The sequence below is a fragment of the Bos indicus genome, chromosome 18 (genome assembly GCF_029378745.1).
Source record: "Bos indicus isolate NIAB-ARS_2022 breed Sahiwal x Tharparkar chromosome 18, NIAB-ARS_B.indTharparkar_mat_pri_1.0, whole genome shotgun sequence".
In the NCBI taxonomy this organism is placed as follows: domain Eukaryota; kingdom Metazoa; phylum Chordata; class Mammalia; order Artiodactyla; family Bovidae; genus Bos; species Bos indicus.
Genome location: NC_091777.1, coordinates 16157517 through 16179498, shown reverse-complemented (window position 1 = coordinate 16179498; position 21982 = coordinate 16157517). Strand labels below are relative to the sequence as shown.

The 21982-nt window shown below is 40.0% G+C and overlaps 2 protein-coding genes across 7 annotated transcripts in view; one reads left to right on the top strand and one right to left on the bottom strand.

The window, feature by feature from the left end:
* The window catches only part of LOC109572527 (PDZ and LIM domain protein 1-like), a 174905-nt gene that overhangs the window by 73549 nt on the left and 79374 nt on the right, over positions 1-21982 (bottom strand). Inside the window, exon 1 of one of the 5 annotated variants that reach the window (XR_011561745.1) lies at positions 9001-9377. The exons of the other annotated variants lie outside the window; for them this stretch is intronic. The gene's annotated coding sequence lies outside the window, so the exon portion shown is untranslated. Of the gene's footprint in view, positions 1-9000; positions 9378-21982 lie in introns of those variants that run through there. 5 annotated transcript variants of the gene reach the window in all.
* NETO2 (neuropilin and tolloid like 2) overlaps positions 9540-21982 on the top strand; it is a 65067-nt gene continuing 52624 nt past the window's right edge. Inside the window, exons 1-2 of one of the 2 annotated variants that reach the window (XM_019979390.2) lie at positions 9540-9957; positions 20233-20289. In XM_019979390.2, coding sequence (XP_019834949.2) covers positions 9924-9957; positions 20233-20289 — 91 coding nt within the window. In that variant the 5' untranslated portion in view covers positions 9540-9923. The remainder of the gene's footprint in view (positions 9958-20232; positions 20290-21982) is intronic. The other variant, XM_019979388.2, reaches the window with a different exon arrangement.

Here is a 21982-nt window from a genome sequence, read left to right as displayed (position 1 = left end):
TTTGGAGCCCAAGAAAAGAAAATCCTTCACTGCTTCCAATTTTTCCCCTTCTATTTGCCATGAGGTGATGGGACTGGATGCCATGATCTTAGTTTTCTGAATGTTGAGTTTCAAGCCAGTTTTTTCACTCTCCTCTTTTACCCTCATCAGGAGGCTTTTTAGTTCTTCTTCACTTTCTGCCATTGATACAAACTACCAAAACACACATAAGCAGAAATCAATAAACACTATATCTATTTTTTAAAGTTAAATTTTCATATTAAAAACAAACTTTCCACCAAAGAAAACTCAATGGAGCAGATGGTTTCACTGGCAAATTTTACAAACATCTAAGAAATAATACCTATTCTATCCAGCATCTTGAAGAAAAAGAAGAGGAAGGAATATTTCATAACTCTTTTTAAAAGGTCAATATTTTCCTAATGCTAAAACCAGACAAAGACATTATAAGAAAACAAAACTACAGGCCAATATCCCTCATAACACCAATATAAAAATCCTCAACAAAACAGTAGCAAATTTTGTGCACAAATACATAAAATAGATAATATATCATTACCAAGTGTTTTTCATCCCAGAATGCAAAACCAGTTCACTGTTTGAAGGGGAAGAAAGCAATATAATTTACCATACTATTAAGTCAGAAAAACCGTTTTATTCTCTCAATAGACACAGAAAGATAATTTGACAAAATCTAACATCCACTGTCAATTTTTTTTAAAAAACTAAGTAAACTATGAATAGAACCTCCCGAACCTATTAAAGGGAATTACTAAAAAAGAAAAATAAACTACAGCTAACACATACTTAATGGTGGGAGACTGAATGCTTTCCCTCTAAGATTAGGAACAAGGTAAGGATGTCCTCTCCCACTGATAATTTTTACCATAATACAGGAAATCTTTTTTTTATATCTGTTTTAATATAAGGTCTTCTGTGTACGAGACAGCAAAAGAGACACTGATGTATAGAACAGTCTTATGGACTCTATGGGAGAGGAGAGGGTGGGAAGATTTGGGAGAATGGCATTGAAACATGTATAATATCATGTAAGAAACGAGTTGCCAGTCCAGGTTCGATGCAGGATACTGGATGCTTGGGGCTAGTGCACTGGGACGACCCAGAGGGATGGTATGGGGAGGGAGGAGGGAGGAGGGTTCAGGATGGGGAACACATGTATACCTGTGGCAGATTCATTTTGATATTTGGCAAAACTAATACAATTATGTAAAGTTTAAAAATAAAATAAAATTAAAAAAAAAAGAAATATAGTTGATTTACCATATTGTGCTAGAAACCTTAATTAAAGTAATAAGCCAAGAAAAGAAAAGAAAAGGCATACGGACTGGAAAGGAAGAAATAAAACAGTCCCTATTAGCAGATGACACAGTAGTCTAGAAAATCTATACACACACACACACAAGCTCCTAGAACTAAGTGAATTCAGCAAGTTCAGCAGGATACGAGGTCAACACAAAAAATCAATCATATTCCTATATAAATGCCATGAGCAATTGGAAATTGAAATTCTTTTAAATATCACTTAAAATAGATCCCCAAAATGAAATTCTTATGTATAAATATAACAAAGCATGCATAGGATCTATATGCTGAAATCTATGAAAGAGCGATGGAAGAAATAAAGGAAGACATAAAAGTAAAGACACTGCGTTCATAGACTGGAAGATCCAACCTAGTAAAGATGTCAACACTCCCCAAAGTGACCTATAGATTTAACAACATCCCTATCAAAATTCCAACAGTATTTTTTGGACATAGATAAGATGATTATAAACTTTATATGAAAGAGTAAAGGAGCTAGAACAGTTTCAAATAATTTTGGAAAAGATGGCAAAGTTGAAGGTCAAACTCCTGATTTTAAGACTTATTATGAAGCTATAATAATCAGGATAATGTGGCACTTGCAAAAAGACAGACACATAGATCAATGGAACAAAAAAGAAAGTCCAAAAATAATCCCACACAAATACAGCTGTTTGATCGTTGACAAAAGTTTAAAAGTAGTTCAGTGGAACATGGTCTTTGAAATAAACATTACTGTTAGAATATTTGGTCATATGGCAGTTCTATTTCCAGTTTTTTAAGGAATCTCCACACTCTTCTCCATAGTGGCTGTAATAGTTTGCATTCCCACCAACAGTGTAAGAGGGTTCCCTTTTCTCCACACCCTCTCCAGCATTTATTGCTTGTAGACTTTTGGATCGCAGCCATTCTGACTGGCGTGAAATGGCCCTAACCCTAACCTTATTGTGGTTTTGATTTGCACTTCTCTGATTATGAGTGATGTTGAGCATCTTTTCATGTGTTTGTTAGCCATCTGTATGTCTTCTTTGGAGAAATATCTACTTAGTTCTTTGGTCCATTTTTTGATTGGGTCGTTTATGTTTCTGGAATTGAGCTGCAGGAGTTGCTTGTATATTTTGAGATTACTTGTTTGTCAGTTGCTTCATTTGCTATTATTTTCTCCCATTCTGAAGGCTGTCTTTTCACCTTGCTTATAGTTTCTTTTGTTGTGCAGAAGCTTTTCATTTTAATTAGGTCCCATTTGTTTATTTTTGCTTTTATTTCCAATATTCTGGGAGGTGGGTCATAGAGGATCCTGCTGTGATGTATGTCGGAGAGTGTTTTGCCTATGTTCACCTCTAAGATTTTTATAGTTTCTGGCTGGGCATACACACCAAGGAAACCAGAATTGAAAGAGACACATGTACCCCAATGTTCATCGCAGCACTGTTTATAATAGCCAGGACATGGAAGCAACCTAGATGTCCATCAGCAGATGAATGGATAAGAAAGCAGTGGTACATATACACAATGGAGTATTACTCAGCCATTAAAAAGAATCCATTTGAATCAGTTCTAATGAGGTGGATGAAACTGGAGCCAATTATACAGAGTGAAGCCAGCCACAAAGAAAAACACCAATACAGTATACTAACGCATATATATGGAATTTAGAAAGATGGTAACGACCACCCTGTATGTGAGACAGCAAAAGAGACACAGATGTATAGAACAGTCTTTTGGACTCTGTGGCAGGGGCATGGGGGGATGATTTGGGAGAATGGCATTAAAACATGTATGATATCATATAAGAAGAAAAATAAATAAATATAGCAGCATGTAAAACAAACAAACAAAAAAAAAGAATATCTGGTCATCCGTATGCAAAGAAACGGAGAAGGCAATGGCACTCCACTCCAGTACTCTTGCCTGGAAAATCCCATGGATGGAGGAGCCTGGTAGGCTGCAGTCCATGGGGTCGCTAAGAGTCGGACATGACTGAGCGACTTCACTTTCACTTTTCACTTTCATGCACTGGAGAAGGAAATGGCAACCCACTCCAGTGTTCTTGCCTAGAGAATCCCAGGGACGGGGGAGCCTGGTGGCTGCCGTCTATGGGGTCACACAGAGTCGGACACGACTGAAGTGACTTAGCGTAGCATAGCATAGCATGCAAAGAAAAAAAAGAACCTTGACCTAAACCTCACACCTCATAAAATAATTAACTCAAAATGGATTATAACCTTAAATGCAAAACATAAAACTATCAAACTTTTAGAAGAAAACATACAACAATACCTTCATGAACTACAGTAAGCAAAGAGTTCTTAGAAATAAGACCAATAGTATGATCCATAAAAGAAAACAGTCTAAATTTAAAATCATTTTCTTTGCCAAAAACACTTTCAAGAGAATGAACAAGCTACATATGCAACGGAAATATTTGCAAATCATATATTCAATAACAGACATATCCAGAATGTATAAAATGTAAAAGAACTCTCAAAACTAAATAACCCAGTTTAAAAGTGAGAAAGAATTTGGACACTTCCCCCAAAGAAGATATATGAATAGCAACTAAGCTCATGAAAAGACACTCAACATCATTTGCTATTAGGGAAATGAATATTAAGACCATGGAAAGATACCACTACATGCCTATTACTGTACCAAGAGACTTGCATTTGTTTCAGTTTTAGTAAAGAGGATTAAACATAAAGTAAACATCTTTCAAAATGATATTCTGGCTTTTAAGAAAAAGATACATATACGTTAACAATGTTATTCTAAAATATATCATTACAGCCTAAGTTTCTCAAGTAAATGGATGACCAGAAATCTTCCTGATAAAGTTGAAATACTTAAGCACTGTTAGAATATAACGTTTCTTAAAATTTTTCTTGCTTTGCAATTATACTAAGCAGAAATTTGAAAACAAGTTTCATTTCAGTCGCTCAGTCGTGTCTGACTCTTTGCAACCCCATGAATCACAGCACGCCAGGCCTCTCTGTCCATCACCAACTCCCGGAGTTCACTCAAACTCATGTCCATCGAGTCGGTGATGCCATCCAGCCATCTCATCCTCTGTCGTCCCCTTCTCCTTCTGCCCCCAATCCCTCCCAGCATCAGGGTCTTTTCCAATGAGTCAACTCTTCCCGTAAGGTGGCCAAAGTACTGGAGTTTCAGCTTCAGCATCAGTCCTTCCAATGAACACCGAGGACTGATCTCCTTTAGGATGGACTGGTTGGATCTCCTTGCAGTCCAAGGGACTCTCAAGAATCTTATCCAACACCACAGTTCAAAAGCATCAATTCTTTGGCACTCAGTTTTCTTCACAGTCCAACTCTCACATCCATACATGACCACTGGAAAAACCATAGCCTTGACTAGACGGACCTTTGTTGGCAAAGTAATGTCTCTGCTTTTGAATATGCTATCTAGGTTGGTCATAACTTTCCTTCCAAGGAGTACACATCTTTTAATTTCATGGCTGCAGTCACCATCTGCAGTGACTTTGGAGCCCAAAAAAATAAAGTCTGACACTGTTTCCACTGTTTCCCCATCTATTTCCCATGAAGTGATGGAACCAGATGCCATGATCTTCGTTTTCTGAATGTTGAGCTTTAGGCCAACTTCTTCACTCTCCTCTTTCACTTTCATCAAAAAGGCTCTTTAGTTCCTCTTCACTTTCTGCCATAAGGGTGGTGTCATCTGCATATCTGAGGTTATTGATATTTCTCCTAGCAATTTTGATTCCAGCTTATGCTTCTTCCAGCCCAGTTTCTCATGATGTACTCTGCATAAGTTAAATAAGCAGGGTGACAATATACAGCCTTGACGTACTCCTTTTCCAAATTGGAACCAGTCTGTTGTTCCATGTCCAGCTCTAACTGTTGCTTCCTGACCTGCATACAGGTTTCTCAAGAGGCAGATCAGGTGGTCTGGTATTCCCATCTCTTGAAGAATTTTCCACAGTTTATTGTGATCCACACAAAGGCTTTGGTATAGTCAATAAAGCATAAATAGATGTTTTTCTGGAACTCTCTTGCTTTTTGCACGATCCTGCAGATGTTGGCAATTTGCTCTCTGGTTCCTCTGCCTTTTCTAAAACCAGCTTGAACATCTGGAAGTTCACGGTTTAGGTGACATCATTACCACATGACCTGGTTTTGACTCCCTGGAGATAAGCCTTCTTCAATATCATTGGCACAGGGATAATTTTGGTCTATGACTGTATGGACTGAACTGCCTTTCCCCCCACCCAAATCCTTATGTTGAAGCTCTAACCCAAAATGTGATTATATTTGGAGATAGGGGCTTTAAGAATGTAATTAAGGTTAAATGAGGTTATAAGAGTAGGATCTTAATGCAATCTGACTGATATTCTTATAAGAAAAGGAAAAGACATGAGTTTGTGGCTATGTGAAAACATAGCAAGAAGTCTGCAGTCTGCAAGCCAGGAAGAGAGGTCTCACCAGAAACCAACCCTACTGGTACCCTAATATTGGACTTCTAGCCTTCAGAACTGTGAGAAAATAAATTTCTATTGTGTAGGTCACCTAGTCTATAACATGTAGTTATGAGAACCCAAGCCAACTAATTCAATAAACTAAAAAATATCTTCCTCTTTTCCTTCCTTTAAAAACCCCACTGAAATCTTCATATACTGAACTCTTCATACAATGAGATTCTATATGATTTTGCTTTTCACTAAATTTCATCATTGTAGTCATACGTGCACACTGTATGTGCACATACAAAAAAACAGTATAAGACAAACCCCCCCCCGTTTTTTTTTTTTACTACGAATAGATTTTCTATGTATCAGTTTGGTTATGTGTCAATTCCTATATCTTCCTTAGTTATGGTATATCTCTGAATTAGTCTGCTCAGGCTGCAGTAACAAAATGTTATAGATTAAGTGACTGAAGCAACATTTATCTTCTCACAGTTCTGGAGGCTGGAATCCCTGATTAAGGCTCTAGCCAATTTGGTTTCTTCTAAGAGGGCTTGCAGGCTGCTGCCTTCTCATCAGGTCTTCACCTGGCACTTCCTCCATGCCTGTGCTCTCCGCTGTTTCTTCTTATAAGACACTAATCCCATCGGGTCAGAGTCTCACCCTTATGACTTCATTTAACCTTAGAGGCCTAATCTCCAATACAGGCACACTGTTCAAACCACAACACATGTATTTTGAGGGAAACATTCAGTTCATAACCATCTCTAAAAATAACCTGCCTTTCTACGCTATCATTTAATAAAATATAGAGCTCCCAAACTCCAGCAATAGAGAGAGACAATAAAAATCTGTTTGGTACATAAACACGGAGATAAAATGCAGCATTTTTAAAGTAAGTCAATGCTCCACAACACCATTCAAGTGCTACAGAAGACTTGGTCAGAGAAAACAAAATGTAAATTACAGGAATGATTTTGAGGAGTTTCAGAGGCTAGATCTATGCCTGAAAGATCAGGCAAGGTGCAATGAAAGCAGAGTTCTCAATCACCTGGGCACTGGACGTAATCTGGGAACAGATTGGGTGCTACTGGGTGGTCTTCCGGGGAAATAATATTTCAAAAACAGAACTCCCCAGCTGAGAGAGATGCAAACGGCTTTCCTTTTAATTTAGTCAACATATGGTCACACGGTAATCTCAGCTATGATCTGTGCTTTACCACATTCTGTGGAAAATCTACTGTAGACAATTACATCCAAAAAATAGGTGTCTTAATAGGTAGCCACAAAATGAACATTCCCAAAACATTCCTTGGGAATCTACTCCCCAGCCAACATACTACAGAAAAGACTTCTTGCTGCTGTTGCTGCTGCTAAGTCGCTTCAGTCATGTCCGACTCTGTGCGACCCCATAGATGGCAGCCCACTAGGCTCCCCTGTCCCTGGGATTCTCCAGGCAAGAACACTGGAGTGGGTTGCCATTTCCTTCTCCAGTGCATGAAAGGGAAAAGTGAAAGTGAAGTCGCTTAGTTCTGTCCAACTCTTAGCAACCCCATGGACTGCAGCCTACCAGGCTCCTCCATCCATGGGATTTTCCAGGCAAGAGTACTGGAGTGGGGTGCCATTGCCTTCTCCAAAAGACTTCTTAGGTTTCACCAAAATGTTACTACCGGTAAGAGGTACTAGACTAAATAAAACAGTACTATGTATATACTTTGTTTTAACTACAGTTGATTTAATCTGTCCCCTTTTATCTTCAACTCAACTGCCAGATTTATCTTTCCAGAATTCCACTGCTGCACTATTAAAAACTGCCCCTCTGGCCTCCTGAGTCAGGTATAAACTCCTTCACCTAGCAAATAAGCAAAATCCCCATAGACAAAACCCACCATATTCAACTTTATCTTCACTACCAATCACCACATTTGCCCCCAAAAAGATGCTTGCTGCTGCTCCTTGCCTGATGTGAAAGCTCTTCTTCCCTCTCTCCTCTCCACTTGGCATCCACAGCCTTTTCATTCTTTGTGTGTTACCTCCTTCACGAAGCATTCTCTGATGACATCATACACACATGGATTCTTTCGTCAGGCAATAATTATGCATTCAGAACCATTATTCCAAAGACTTCCCTCATGGTCCTGTGGTTAAGAACCTGCCTTTATTGGCAGGGGCCCCGGGTTTTTGACTCCCAGTCAGGGAACAGGGGAACTAAGATCCCACATGAAGAGGGGTAACAGAAGGCTACTAGCCACAACTACCGAGCCCTTGCAACGCAAGGAAGACCCAGCAAAGCCAAAGAAAAAGAAAAAGTGCATTTAAAAAAAAAAAAAAAAAGAACCATTATTCCAGAAGCTGAGAGGGCTCCTTCCTCCTAATTCTTTTTGTCCACCACTGTCTGTGACTTAGGTTTAATAATCTTAATACTGTCCTAGTCTCTCAACGAGTCACTTTATTCTATCAGTGGAAAAGGCTCCTAAAATGCTTTATTTACTAGTTGGTTCTTGTGTGCAATATCAATTTAACTGTTGGTAATTTGTCCTTAGGAAGCCAAATATACACATCATGTATCTTTCATGGCACATGGTGAAGGGCTACCTTAATATTAACTGATGTTAAATATGCTTTCACTTGTAGACCTTGTTAATACTTTCTGAGGGATAGAAGGAAAGAGTTTCAGTTGCCACAATTTGTCCTTAACTTTAACTTGTTAGACAAATATTTATGGAGTTCCTACTATGTGTCAGATACAGGTATAAATATTCTTTTACTCTAGGGTCTTAATCATGGGCGTTTCCCCAGCACCTGTCACAAGCAACTTGTTTAAATAGTGCGGTAAATGAGACTCAGGTGATGAACAAATTAGTAGTAGATGGGCAAGGTAATTTCAGAGCATGATAATCACTACGGAGAAAATAAAACAGAATTAATACCACATACTATGCAGCTGTTTACAAATGTGGAGATTTCGTTATCAGCAGAGTCAAGTGACACTATCCGCATGGCTTGGTGGTAAATAGAGTATTTCTGTAGTCAGATGTGTTGGGCTCACCACCCTGCCTCCCTCCCTGTGTGGCTCTGAACAAAGAACTTAACCTCCCCCCGCCTCCTCTTTCCCATCCCGCATGAGGTGAATCGAGGATTACAGAGTTGATACGTGAAGAGTTTGGTGCTGTGCCTGGCAACTCGGGAAGCGAGTCGGTAACTGCTAGTAAACATTACCGTTGGTCACGTTAACTCACCTGATGCTAAAGGCAGGTGAGAACCTCAGGCTCGCTCGGTCCCGAGCCTCGCCCAGGTGCGCGCCCGCCCGCCGAGGCAGGTAGTCGAGCAGGGCTGAGGAGGGCGGAGTTCTGACCTTGAATTGAGGTCCTAGGAGACTGAGGGGTCAGGGCCCCCTCTCCGTCTGCGAGGGCAGACGGAGGTGGGCAGGCGGGCCAGGGCTGCCGAGTCCAGTGGGCGGCAGAGCCCCATCCCTCCCTCAGGCGGAAGGCCTCGAGGACTCGGATCTGCTCACCCCGCGCCCCGCGGGGGCAGGGGACAGGCCGAGCTCTCCCTCCGCGCCCGCCTCTCAGAGCGCGGGCGAGGCGCCGGCGCCCCAGACCTCCTGGCCCCGCCCCCAGCCCAACAGCGGCCCGCGGGGCGCACCGCCCACCCAGGGTGCGAGGCCGCGGGCGGGCTCGCCCGGCGATTGGCCGGGAGGGGTGCGAGGGGCACACGGGCGGGGGCGGGGGGCGGGCACATGCGCGCTAGCAGCGCGGCCGGCACGCGGCGCTCGCGCTCCCAGCTTAAATGAGCCTGGGATCCCAGCGCCCCGCACTTCACCCGGGTTCGCGCTGCGGCCGCAGGCGGAGCGGCCGGTGCCGGTGCTGGCCCTCGCGTCCGCGCTCTTGGGCTCCCTGGCGGTCGATGGGACCTAGCGCCGTGAAGCAGGAGGCGGCGGCCGTCGGGGGGCTGGGTCAGCGCGAGAGCCCGCCGGGGGGCTCGGGCATGGCGGGCCGCAGGACCTGAGTCCTGCCCCGCGGGGAACAACCTGGTGGCGGGCGATGGGGACGAAGCGGGGCTGCAGCCGCGCCGAGCCGTGAGCGCCCCGCTTCCGCCGCCGCAGCCGCCGCCGCCTCATCGCCGCCTCGGCCCCTCGCTAAGCGCCGGGCCTCTTGGGATCATGGCCCTGGAGCAGCTCTGCTCGGTCCTCAAAGGTAAGCGCCCTGGGCCGCGGACGGCGCCCCCTGGGGGCGAGACCGGCCTCTTCGCGTCCCTGCCCGGCGCCGGGCGCCCGACGCGCCCCTTTGTCTGGCACGAGCGGACCGCGGATCCCCGCTCCCGCCGGGATCCACTTGTTCCCCGAGCGCTTCTTCCCAGCCCTCTGCCGTGTGCCTTGGCGGGGGACCCGGGAAGCGCATCGGGACTTGGCGGCCCGGCCGGCCCTGCGAGCCGTGCCCTCGCGCTTCTTCCTCGGAATTCCGTACATCGCTTTGCAAAGTTGTAGGATTCGTGTGAGTGGAGCGAAGGCCGCTCTTTTCAGCATTAGTAACAGAAAGTCAGTCCCAGCGAACAATAAAAAGCCCAACTGAGGCGTCGCGGAGCGGTTCTCGAAAAGCCCCGGGGTGGCGGGCGGCGAAACGGCCTTGCCCGCCGGCCGGGTCCCACCTGCTGCGGCCACGGAGGCTGCGGCACCACTGCGGGCGCCGCGACCCGGCCCGGGCCGGAGACGCTGCTCGGGGCTGCGCCCCGGCGCTTCCCGGGACCTCAGATACCCTGCCGCCGCTGTCTGATTCTTTCTGATTTGTTGTACCGGGAAATAAAACAGTCGGCTTGCCAAGTACACAAAGCTCCAAAACATACTACAGCTGCTTTGCATTTTCCAGGAGGTGTAATATTAGATTAAAATTTATGTACATGGATAATTAAGGTTGTGATTCAAAGTTGTTTCTGAAAATCGAACTGAATAAATCCTTTTTTTCGGCCCTCGGAGGAAAACACCACTACCAATAAAGGGCTTCTCTTTTCTGCTACTGACTTAGATTGAAAACTGAAGAGCTGTGTATTTGTAATGTTACAAAATGTTCTCTTTTTCAAAATATAAGGTAAGGCGTTAAGGCATTGACTAGCGGTACTATATATCGCTTTTTATTGTGTCTTAATATTTGTACAGTGAAAAATGTTGGGTTTTTCCCACCCATTAACACTTTTGAATTTTGTTTTACTGGAAAATTCAGTTTAATTTCCATTAAATTTTAATTGCAGAAATTACCCCATATATTTCTAAATTTATAATTGAGATATCAGCAATTTAGCTATCCACTGTATATGTATAATTTGTACAAAGGTAACCTAGGACTTTGGCAGTCACTCCATAAATCATTAATGATTTCCTCATTATATTAAAATGTTAAAACTCTAAAATTAATTTCTGTAGTCTTTCCTGTCTGTAATTCCCAATTTACATCGCCATTCCTTGGAAATTAAGATTTTGTTTTACTTTTTCAAAATAAATCATTCGCACAGTAGGGTTTGTGATAGTGCTCCTTATCTGAATTTGCTTCGTTGTCCTCATTCCCTTAGGATGTTCAGTATAATAAGCACATTCTATCTGAGTAGCCCCCTCTGGGGAGAAATCACGTAGATCTGTTATACAGCTTTACCTGCAGAACTTGACGAAACTGAGCTGGATAGGACGGAATCTCTGATACTCCTGGAATGGTGAAGGGTTTTGCAGCTTTTCTGCCTTTGCGTTTGTCGTTGGTACACACTGCCCTCTCTGGCCACCAGCGTGAAGCATTTAGTGTTTGCACCTTTCAGGAAAGGATTCTGTGGTTGATGGCAGAGCTACAGTGGAAACAATGAATTTCAGTAATACCTGGCTTTTCTTTTTTTCATGTTATGCAGCCTACTATTTTTACATGCTGGTGTATTTTTAAAGCTCAGACTAACTTGTTGTTAGGCTTACTAGAGAGAAAGCAAGCTATTTTTAAGTCTTCTAGAGTTCATGGATATGTGCTTGTACATAGGAGGAATCCCTCTGGAAAGATTCAAGAAATTAACAAAAGTTGATTCTGAGAAAAAGGTCTAAGAGACTGAGAAATAAGAGTAAAAGGAAGACTTTGGTTTCACTGCCCGCCCATTTGTATCACTTTTTTTTTTTTAAACCAAATGCATGTGTTACTTATACAAACATTGGTGTTTTTAATCTTAAAAAATTACATTTTAAAAAATACTGGCTTTTTCTGGTGCTTCCATTCATTGTGTGCACCAGTGCATGAAAAAGTAGCTCTTAAGGTGTAAATTGTTTCAACTTTGAAGAGGTTCTTATCAGAAGCAGTTATTTAACATCTGCATAATTACAGATATTACCTACCAAAAGCCTTGTTTTGGAATATTATGGTCAGTTTCTACTAAACCAAATCAGCCATAATGGGTGTGTGGAATTTTAAGTAGAAGGTAATTTTCTTTAAGATGCCATTGATTCTTGGTTTTACTTTCAGCAGTAAGAACAAAAGGATAACTCTGCTAGGCTTTTAAACCTTTCATATATTGTTAAAACTGAATAATTCACTTTTAATGGTTTATGATCACTCCAAGTCTAATAAAATTTGACTTGTCTTTTATCAAAATTAAGTATCATGGTTACATGAAAATATTAGGCTTATAAACCCATTTTTCACTGTTCATATTCATTCTGCAGACTTGTGTCAGGAGAATCCTATACTCAGTTATATTTAAATGTGTATAAACTGTGGTTAAATTTATGGTGTTACAGTGTGTACCTGGCACTGTATTTTAAAAATCTTATTTGAGACTGTGACAATAACTCGTGTCCTGCATGCTTAAGTCTTTTTCAAGAAATTAAACAATACAGAAAAGTACCATAATGAAAAGTTATCCTTTAAAGAGGGAAGTTTTTAAAGATAGATAGCCTTGATAAAAGCTAACTTTATTCCCCCCCCACCAGGAGTTAGAGAAAATGTTTTATTAGTATAGTTGAGAAATCTGACTAAATGATGGTTTTATTATAATTTGATAGTTTGATTACTTGAATCCAATTATCTGTTTTGAAACCAAACTGACCTTTTAGGAAAAACATCCAGTGCTGTAATACACACACATGCACATTACAAGTTCAAATCAAAGCCATTTTTCAAAGCCCATTTAGGAATAAGATAGAAAAAAGATTATTATATAAGTAAAGTTCATTATCTAAAATTCTGAAGAATAATTCAAGTTCTGCTCTTGGTTACTACCCATTCAGCACAATCCCCTGTCATTTTAAAATTTATGATTCTTCAGAATAATTTATTATTTTTTTAATGTGTCCCTGGGGCATTTTGAGATCCCACTTAGTGTGATCTTTAAGTTGCAAAGGGGAATCCTAAAAGGTTTCCAAACTCTTCTTAACGGAACTCCCTCAAAGGAACTCTTGGTGGAGGGAGGAGAGGTAGGTCTCAAAACTCAACACAAGCGAACAGGGTTGCTTTGATTGCTGTGGGGCCTCACCCTCTCAGTCGCTCATCAGAGTGACCCAGATTAACTGACACGTATTAGCATATTTGTTCATAATTACAGGGTGTACTAATCTGAAGGTTCAATTTGTCCTAGTCAAAATGAGATTAAAATATATTGGTTTAAGCATGCCCAGAATAATATATTGGAAATTACAGTGTTAGTGGGTGAGAAGACATCAAAAATACTCATCGAAATGTGACCTGGTCATGTTAAAATCCAATGGTAGCTGCTGTGGATGTCTGAGGAAGACTCCAGTATGATTAGAGCATACAAGTATACTGCCATCTCCAGAGCGTTTTGACTAACGAGAAGGTTGTCACATTCTGCAGGCAAGAAAAAGCATTTCTGCAGTTATGCTTTCTTTGAAGTAATTGGCAGTGTGATTAGCATGAAGAGGTTGGAGTGATCCCAGAGTTCTTCAAGCTCCATCTTCCTTCTTAACTAAAAAGTAAAATTGAGTTTGATTAAATTAAGGTATTTTTTTGTTCTTTGGAACAAAAAGTTACTACTACCTCAAGTATATGGACTCCAATTGAACTCCATTCTGCTTCAGAAAACAGATGCAGGGAGACCAGGTAGGCAGTTGTTACATTATGGGATCTCATGATAAGTTTACCAGACCTTACCTTTACCGCTTAGATGCTGAAAACAGGAAAACTTAGAAAGAGGTATGTTTAATTACTAACAAAGGTAAAGGGAGTTAGCTTGATAAAAGTAAGAGAAGTAGCATATCTGAAAAAGAAAGAAATCTATTGTTTTTCTGTCCCCTGACTTATGCTCAAAAAAAAGAAGCTGGGTCACCTGTGTGCCTATTCTTAACCAAGTTTGTGGTTGTCAATTTGTTAGTGTGGCTATCTGTGCTGTATGTTGTAGTTACAAAGGAGGTATAACCAGGATTATGCTTAGTCACTTCATATATTCATCTAATTTTGAGTGCTGTTGTGGGCCAGCCAGTCTTCTAGTCACTAAAGATGCATAAGTGAATCAGACAAGTCCCTCTTTCTAGTAGGAAGAGACAGATAATAAGAAAATAGTGGATAATATAAGTAGTAATTGAAATGCTATTTATGCATTTATTTATTATGTATTATTTATGTATTTATGTATAAAACAAGATGAAGAAGAAAATATGGAGCTTCTTTAGCAGTCAGAGAGCCCTCACAAGACTCGAATAACAGGAAGGAACCAGCCATGCAGAGTGTGAGTCTAGGCAAAAGGAATAACAAGTCCCTAAGGCAAGAATTAGCTTGGTGTGTTGTGGAAAGAAGGCCTGTGTAGCTGTAGATAGCAGTCGGAAGGTCAGCGGGATGGTCAGGACATAGGACTTCTGAAGTCAGAGTAAGAAGTATGGATTTATTCTAAATGGAATGGGACTCTGTTGGAAGATTTTATGAAAGGCTGTGATGTGATCTGATCTATGTTTTGAAAGGATCACTGGCTGGTGGATACAGAGTAGATTATAAGGGACTATGGCAGAAGTAGCCAGTTTTCTTCCAATATCCATTTTACCTTTCAGTGGATCTCTGAACTTTAACCACACAATCACCCAAAATAAATACTAGATTTTGCAGTTTTCCTTGGGATTAGGTGTGGCCATGTGACTAACTCTGACAGTTACGTGTGTGTTCAACTTTGGGGGAGTGGTGGTGTTTTTGTCACTCAGTTAGAATTTTTATTTTGACATCATGGTAGATTCTAAGCAAATGTTTTTAAAGGAAGGAGGAATGCCCTGTGGCATTTCTTCATTCTTGCTAAGTGTAATGCAGGCATGGTAGCTGTAAAGATATAGTACCTGGCACTCCAGCATCTATACTGGCCCATCAGATGACCTTGGGAATGAAGTCATATACAACTGAACAGTAAGATAGAAGAAGCTTAGCCTCTTTGTTTCTTCCAGTAGACTATCACTCTCCTGTTGAAGCTGTCTTTAAAGTGTGGTTCCAGGGCCAACAGCTTTAGCATCACTAGGGAATTTGTTATAATGCAAGTTTTCAAACCCCACCCCAGAATTCCTGAATCAAAATTTTTGGAAGTAATGCCACCCCCACACACACAAGTCTGTGTTTTAATAAACCTTACAGATGAATATGATCCACGCTAAAGTTTGAGAACTACTGTCCTAGTGATTTATTTCTCAAACATGGAAGAACTGCTGAGTAGGATGTGGACATTTTTAATCCTTGATATATGTTACCAGATCAGCCTCATCAAAGCTGTGACAGTTTACAGTCCAGTGACAACATAAGTCAGTTTCCTATATCCTGACCAATACTAGAATCTGTATTTTTATATTAGAAAGGCTGAATTTTTCCATTGTTTTTTCTTGGCACTTTAGTGGCATAATCTTTTTTCCCATTTATTTGTAGTTTTTATTTATGTTTTGGTCTTTTGTGAATGAAGTTGTTCCCTACCCAAAAGTATGAATTCACCTTTCTTTTCATTCTACTATTAAATTTTCTATTTAGCTTGAAAAGGGGATCTACTTTTTTCCAAATAATTAACAAGGTATCCCAGAACCATTTATTAAAACTGCCCTCTCACCAAGTATTTCAAATATTATATAAATCATAATAAATTCTGGGATATATATGTCTGTTTGGGGCTTTTTTCTTTTCTTCCATTTTCTAACCTAAAAGCCCATTGAGAATAAGGACCATGTCTTTTTGTTTCACTGTAGTTCCAGGGACTGAGTCAACTACCTGTAATGCAGTGAATGCTAGTAATGTTTGTTGACAGATACCAGTTTCTTCCTCTACCATTGCTACATTTTATAATTCTTGTAGCTTTATAGTAAGCATATTATTTTTATGAATTTTTTTATATTTTCCTTGGCAAATATGGAAACGTCTTTAAGATGACCATCAGAAGCATTTTAAGTATCTAGAGAAAAGCTAAGATTTTTATTAAAACATCATTAAATATTATCTGACTTACTGGGAAGAATTGTTACCTTTACAATTGTTTCATTATCCAAAATGTATTATTTCTCTATTGTATTCATTTATTTACTTACTTGTTTATTTTAGTCTTATGCTCTTCCCTTAATAGGTATAATAGTTTCCTGGTAATTCTCTTGGGACTTGTGGGTTTTAAAATAACATTGTCTATAAGTAATAGTTTTGCCTCCTTTCCAGTATTTATTGCATTGGCCAGAATTGCCACTATTAAGTAACAGTGAAGAGAATAGACCTGACCTTGATTTTTACTTGATTGAAAAGTACAGCCTTAAACTGGAAGGTCTGGAGACAAGATTGCAGGTAGAATGCTAACAACAGTGATTCAGGGTTAAAAGGAGTAGCTTGGAGGATTTGTATACCTTGTATACCTTGAATAGCACCTGTCTTTATCATTTAGGCCTTCAAGTCAGATCTGTATAGTACCCTATGCTAAACTCCAAAGTCAGAGGTGAGAACGTACATGGTGGGTACGACTTTTTTCAAATATGAGATCACAAGCAATTCTCTGCGTGACTATACTTTAGGGTTGTGGAGTTTAGAATCTTTATTTTGGCATGGATTGCTTTTCTTTTTTTTTCTTGGCATGGATTTCTGCTTTAAAGAATCACTGCCTTCCTGGGTACGTTGTTTTTGAATTTGAAGTGTGAAATTTTTCTGGATTTGAGAAATTATTGACCCTTTGGTAAGATATAGACGAGAACAAGTGACACATAGATCCGGACTAAGGACAGAGCAGAGCGCCGCAGCACTGCTTCATGTACTAGGTAATGCCAGTGTTTGGCATCAGTGGAGTTTGTTTTAATATCTCAGCCTGATTATAGCAAGCAATTTGCAAAGATCCTATTGTACAACTGGGAGAAACTATGTTTATTATGATACAGAATTTAGAATGATTAATCGTTAGAACTGTATCACCACAGCTATCACTATATATTTCTATCCCCAATTGTTCAAACTTGCCTTATTCATTCCTTTTATTCAGTGGCATAGTTCATTTGGTTGTGAGTAGTAACATTTGGGGAGGGGGATTATGAGCAACACCCTATATAAAGTAGAAGGAATAAAAGGTTATTTGGTCTAATTTATTTTTAATATGATATTTCTACCTCAGTTGTATATTGTGTGCAAATTACCTAAATCATGTTTTTAAAAGACATGCTTTTTTAAGTCATTATATAGTGTAATTTTCCAGGCACAATTCATCTTTTTGCCATAGTTTTACTGTTCTCCTGGTTTTGATTGATTTCTTACTTTCCCTTTCTGCCTGACTTTGTATTACTTACATACTGTGAATTACAAATGTGAGAACTGGTAAATTGTTGTGCCTGTGAATCAGGAGGAAAGGTACAATGAGCACAAAATTTTGACCAGTTGTATACCATCTGAATGGGATGATATTCCTTGCGAAATAGTGTCCTCTATCAAGATTCATTGATACAGTTGTGGTATTTGCTGAATTTTCAAATATCTGTTATTATTCTAGTTTGTTTTTCTTTTTTTGGCCGTATCTCACAGCTTGCAGGATCTTAGTTCCCAGTCCAGGGATTGAACCCAGGCCCTCAGAGGAGAAGGCTCAGCATCCTAGCCACTGGACCACTAGAGGATTCCCTAATTTTTCTTTTTGATCAGGAATCTTCTGTGTTTTGTTTTTGTTTTTTTAAATAGTGTTTCAAAACTCCATTCTCCTAACTCTGATCCAGTACAAAGATGTGAAGAGTCTGGAGGAAGGATTGTTCCTACATAGCGTGAGATCTTCAGTACGACTAGCAACCAGAGAGAAGGAGGGGTAATTAGAGTTGTTGCAAGTTGACAGAGGAGACAGAGGTCAATGAGGATACAGCTAAAATGAAGATGTATATGCTTAGATTATAAGATGTAAACAGCACAAGATCCCAAGAACTCTGTACATTGGTGACTTTGGGTGGTAGATGCCTAGTGCATGGTACTGAGTGAAGAACGGCTTGGCCATCTGCCAGTCCCTTCACTAGCCATCTCTTCTGTGCCTCCATCTCCATCACCCCTGAACATCCTTTAAGTTACCAAATGCAGTTAACACTACATCTGAGTCGTAATCATGTCATAAATCTCTCCTCCTTCCCATTTATATTACCACTGCTCTGCTTTAAGACCTTAGCGTCTTTACTTCCTAAATGACCTCTCTTTTTAAAAATTTAGATTCCACACCATCATCAGGATAAGTGATCTGAAACACAAATGTGATAATGTCACTGTCTAGTTTAAAAAATGAAAACTCAGTTATTTCTCCTTGTAGTCAAAGGTTTAAACTCTTCAGCATGGCATTCAAGGCTTTTTACAATCGGATCTCATCCTACTGTTTGTTTTTTTTTTTTGCCTTCACTGAGTCTTTGTTGCTTTGCTTGGACTTTGTCTGGTTGCAGCAGGCTGCAGCCACTCTTCATGTCAGTGCACAGGCTTCTCATTGCCGTGGTTTCTTGTTGTGGAGCACAGGCCCTAGGCATGCGGGCTTCAGTAGCTGCAGAAGGCAGGCTCAGTAGTTGTGGCTCACGGGCTTAGTTGCCTTATGTGTGGAGTCTTTCCTGGCCAGGAATCAAACCCATGTCTCTTGCACTGGTAGGCAGATTCTTATCCATTGCGCCACCAGGGAACACCCTCATCCTATTTCTAACCTGATGTATCCCTTTTCCCCTCCACATGCTATCTGTACTATCCTACTCAGAATTCACTAACACTTCCTAGGTAAGTTTTCATTGTCTAAGCTGTTTCTTTCTCCCTATCCTGGGTAGAAGTTCTATTAGGTTTCACTAGAATAGATCTTTTTTCCCTGAAGTTTTCCTCACTCTGTTCCTCTTAACCCCCAGCAGAATGAACAAATGGTTCCCTTTTCTGCTTCCATTGTGTTTTCCATGTAACCCCTGCTAAATTCTTTTTCACCTTGTAGATTGTCTTTGACAATACGTTGACTCCTTAAGGATGAAAGTTTGTCCTAATATCCATGGTTTAGCAGAATGCCTAGCACATATAAAGGGCTCTCTGCAATGTGCATCATCTCATTTCATTTTCACAACAGCCTGTGTGGTTGGTGTTATTAGTACAACATCCCCATTTTACAAATAAGTAAACTGAGCTGAAAAGGTCTCACAACTGGTAGAAATCAAAACTTGAACCCCAAACCTAGATCCACCTAACTCCTGAAGTCCATTCTCTTATAACTGTTTTGCTTTATCTCCTGCTTTATCTTTTGCTTTATCTTTGCTTTGTCTCCTGCCTTAATCTGTGCATGCTCTGTGCCTGCTATCCAATAGGTACTCTGACGTGCTTCCTGACTCATTGAATGAAAAATAAAAACTCCAGTTCACACAGGAGGCTGATAATGTGGTTTTCATTGAAAGAGTGAAAGTTACCAGTGCACCATTCTTAAAAAGAATGTGTTATCGTCAAAACACAAACATACAAAACAATATATTATTCATTGGGGATCAGAAATGTTAAACTTGGGGGGAGGGGAGAAGCTCCATTTTCTAAATAGTGCTAGCTTTTGTAATGAAGGACACAGCTATAGAATGTCTTGAATTGATTTCTAGGAGACTGCTGCCCCCTTACTTCTATTTTTATTAAGAATGTTCTCACAAGTCAAATAATCTAATTGAACTTTTACTGGCATAATATATTGCAAAGCTAGCCATAATGCATGTAAGGTCTGAGGAGGTAGAGTGCAGTAAATATAGAATAATTGGGATCAGCACAGTTCGTTGTACAAGAAAAAAAAGGTATGTATTTTTGCATCCATCATAAATTGAAAATGTACTTATTAGTGCTTGTATAAATGAGTGTGATATCAATTGTATTTTTTCTTGGGTTGTCTTGTCAAATAGTAACTCAGAACATAACAATTAATAGTATTGAGTGTGAATGTTAGTAAGAAATAGGGGGGTTTAGTATTTTTTTTTTTTTTTGTCATCTGATTTTTCTCATAAACTTGGTAAAATCTAATACAGATTCAACTTTTTAACTTATCTTCTCTTATTTCTCTAGTGTTGTTAGTAACAGTACTTGTAGTGGAAGGAATTGCTGTGGCCCAAAAGACCCAAGGTAAAGAATTTACAATGCTAATTTACTACATGTTCAGAGCAGTAGGATGGCTTTTTGGAAGGATTACAACTTTTGAGTACTATTTCCATAATCCCTCTGGGGTGTTTCAGTGACCTAAGGCTTTCTGTCAGTCTATCAGCTTTAATTCAGCCAGGTTCAGCTGCAGTTAACTAGAGTAAATTGTTAACATAAAATCTTACACTGATAAATTTTAAAAATTGGCATAACTAGTGACTCCTAGAACACTATGGATTATGTCCAAAAATAAGATTCATGCTTTATCACCAAGCAAAAATAAAAATCCCTTTTTTCCAGTGTAGACAAATGAAACATTTCCATCAATATCTTATTCAAACCCCTGAGGACATGTTCCAGTTATTGTTTATGAAAGAGGATTAGCTAGAATGATGTTTGAGCCAGATTTCTATTTCAGAGTTTAGTACATTTCCTAAATAACCTGACTTATTTTTATTTTCATCAAAGTTATACATACACCTGACAAAAATTAAAGCATTCTAAAACGTTAATTAGGAAAAATCAGTCTACCAGCCTCCCAAACCCCACTTCTCCATGGTAGTCTACCAGCCTACCAAACTGCTCTTTTGGCTGATTCTTTTGGTATTTTCCTGCATATTTCTGAATAACAAAGTATATGGCTATTCTCAGTTATTTCAGTGTGAAGTAGTAGATAATTTTCCCACCATGGAAGATAAGAATTTAGCTCTTTTTTGCACCTACTCTTCACCTAACTTTTGCACCTAACTACACAGAAATGTTCTTTTTAACTTTGCACCTGCAGTACCCACGTCAGTATTTTTACAATTCTGGTTACATCTGTTCAAGTCACCACTGGGCTTTTTCATATGAAAATTTTATCTTTGGTTGTAGGTTGTAGGAAATTTTTCTTTCCCTTTTTTCTTGTTTAATTTTTAAAATTCTCTTTTCTCCATTTTCTCTCCTGTCTTTAAGGAATTCTTATTATTTGGTTACTTTTTTTAAAAAAAATCTTTTCTATTTTTCCATTTCTCATTTAACTGTTGTCTTCTCAGTAGTCTTCATTGAGACTTCTAAACCAAGAATTGGAAAACTTTTTCTATAAAGGGCCAGATAGTAATTGTTTAAGACTTTGCAGGCCATTATAGTCACAGGAGCACCTACTCAGCTCTGCAGCTGCAGGGTGAAAGCATGAATGGGCATGTATTTATTCCACTAAATTTGATTTTCCAGTAACAGGCAGCAGACCAGATTTGGTCCAAGGCCATAGTTCATGGAAAGTGAAAATGTTAGTCGCTCAGTGGTATCTCTGACCCTTTGCAACCCCATGGACTGTATGTAGTCCACCATGGAATTCTCCAGGCAAGAAAGTCCATTCTCCAGAGAATCTTCCCGACCCAGGGATCAAACCTGGGTTTCCTGCATCGCAGACAGATTCTTTACAGTCTGAGCCACTTCTGCTCTAAACTTTTTTTTTTTAATTCTATTTTTAGAAACTTTCTTTTGTTTTCTAAATAATCTCTTTGTTTCAGAGTATGCTGTGTTCTTGTGTTATAGATATGCGTTTGACCCTTGAACAATGCAGAGGCTAGGGTAAGAGTTTAGGGTTAGTCAGAAACCTGCCTGTAGCTGCTGGCGCCCCTCCGTGTTTGAGGTTCTGCATCCTCACATTCAGCCAACCACAGACGAGCACCACGTG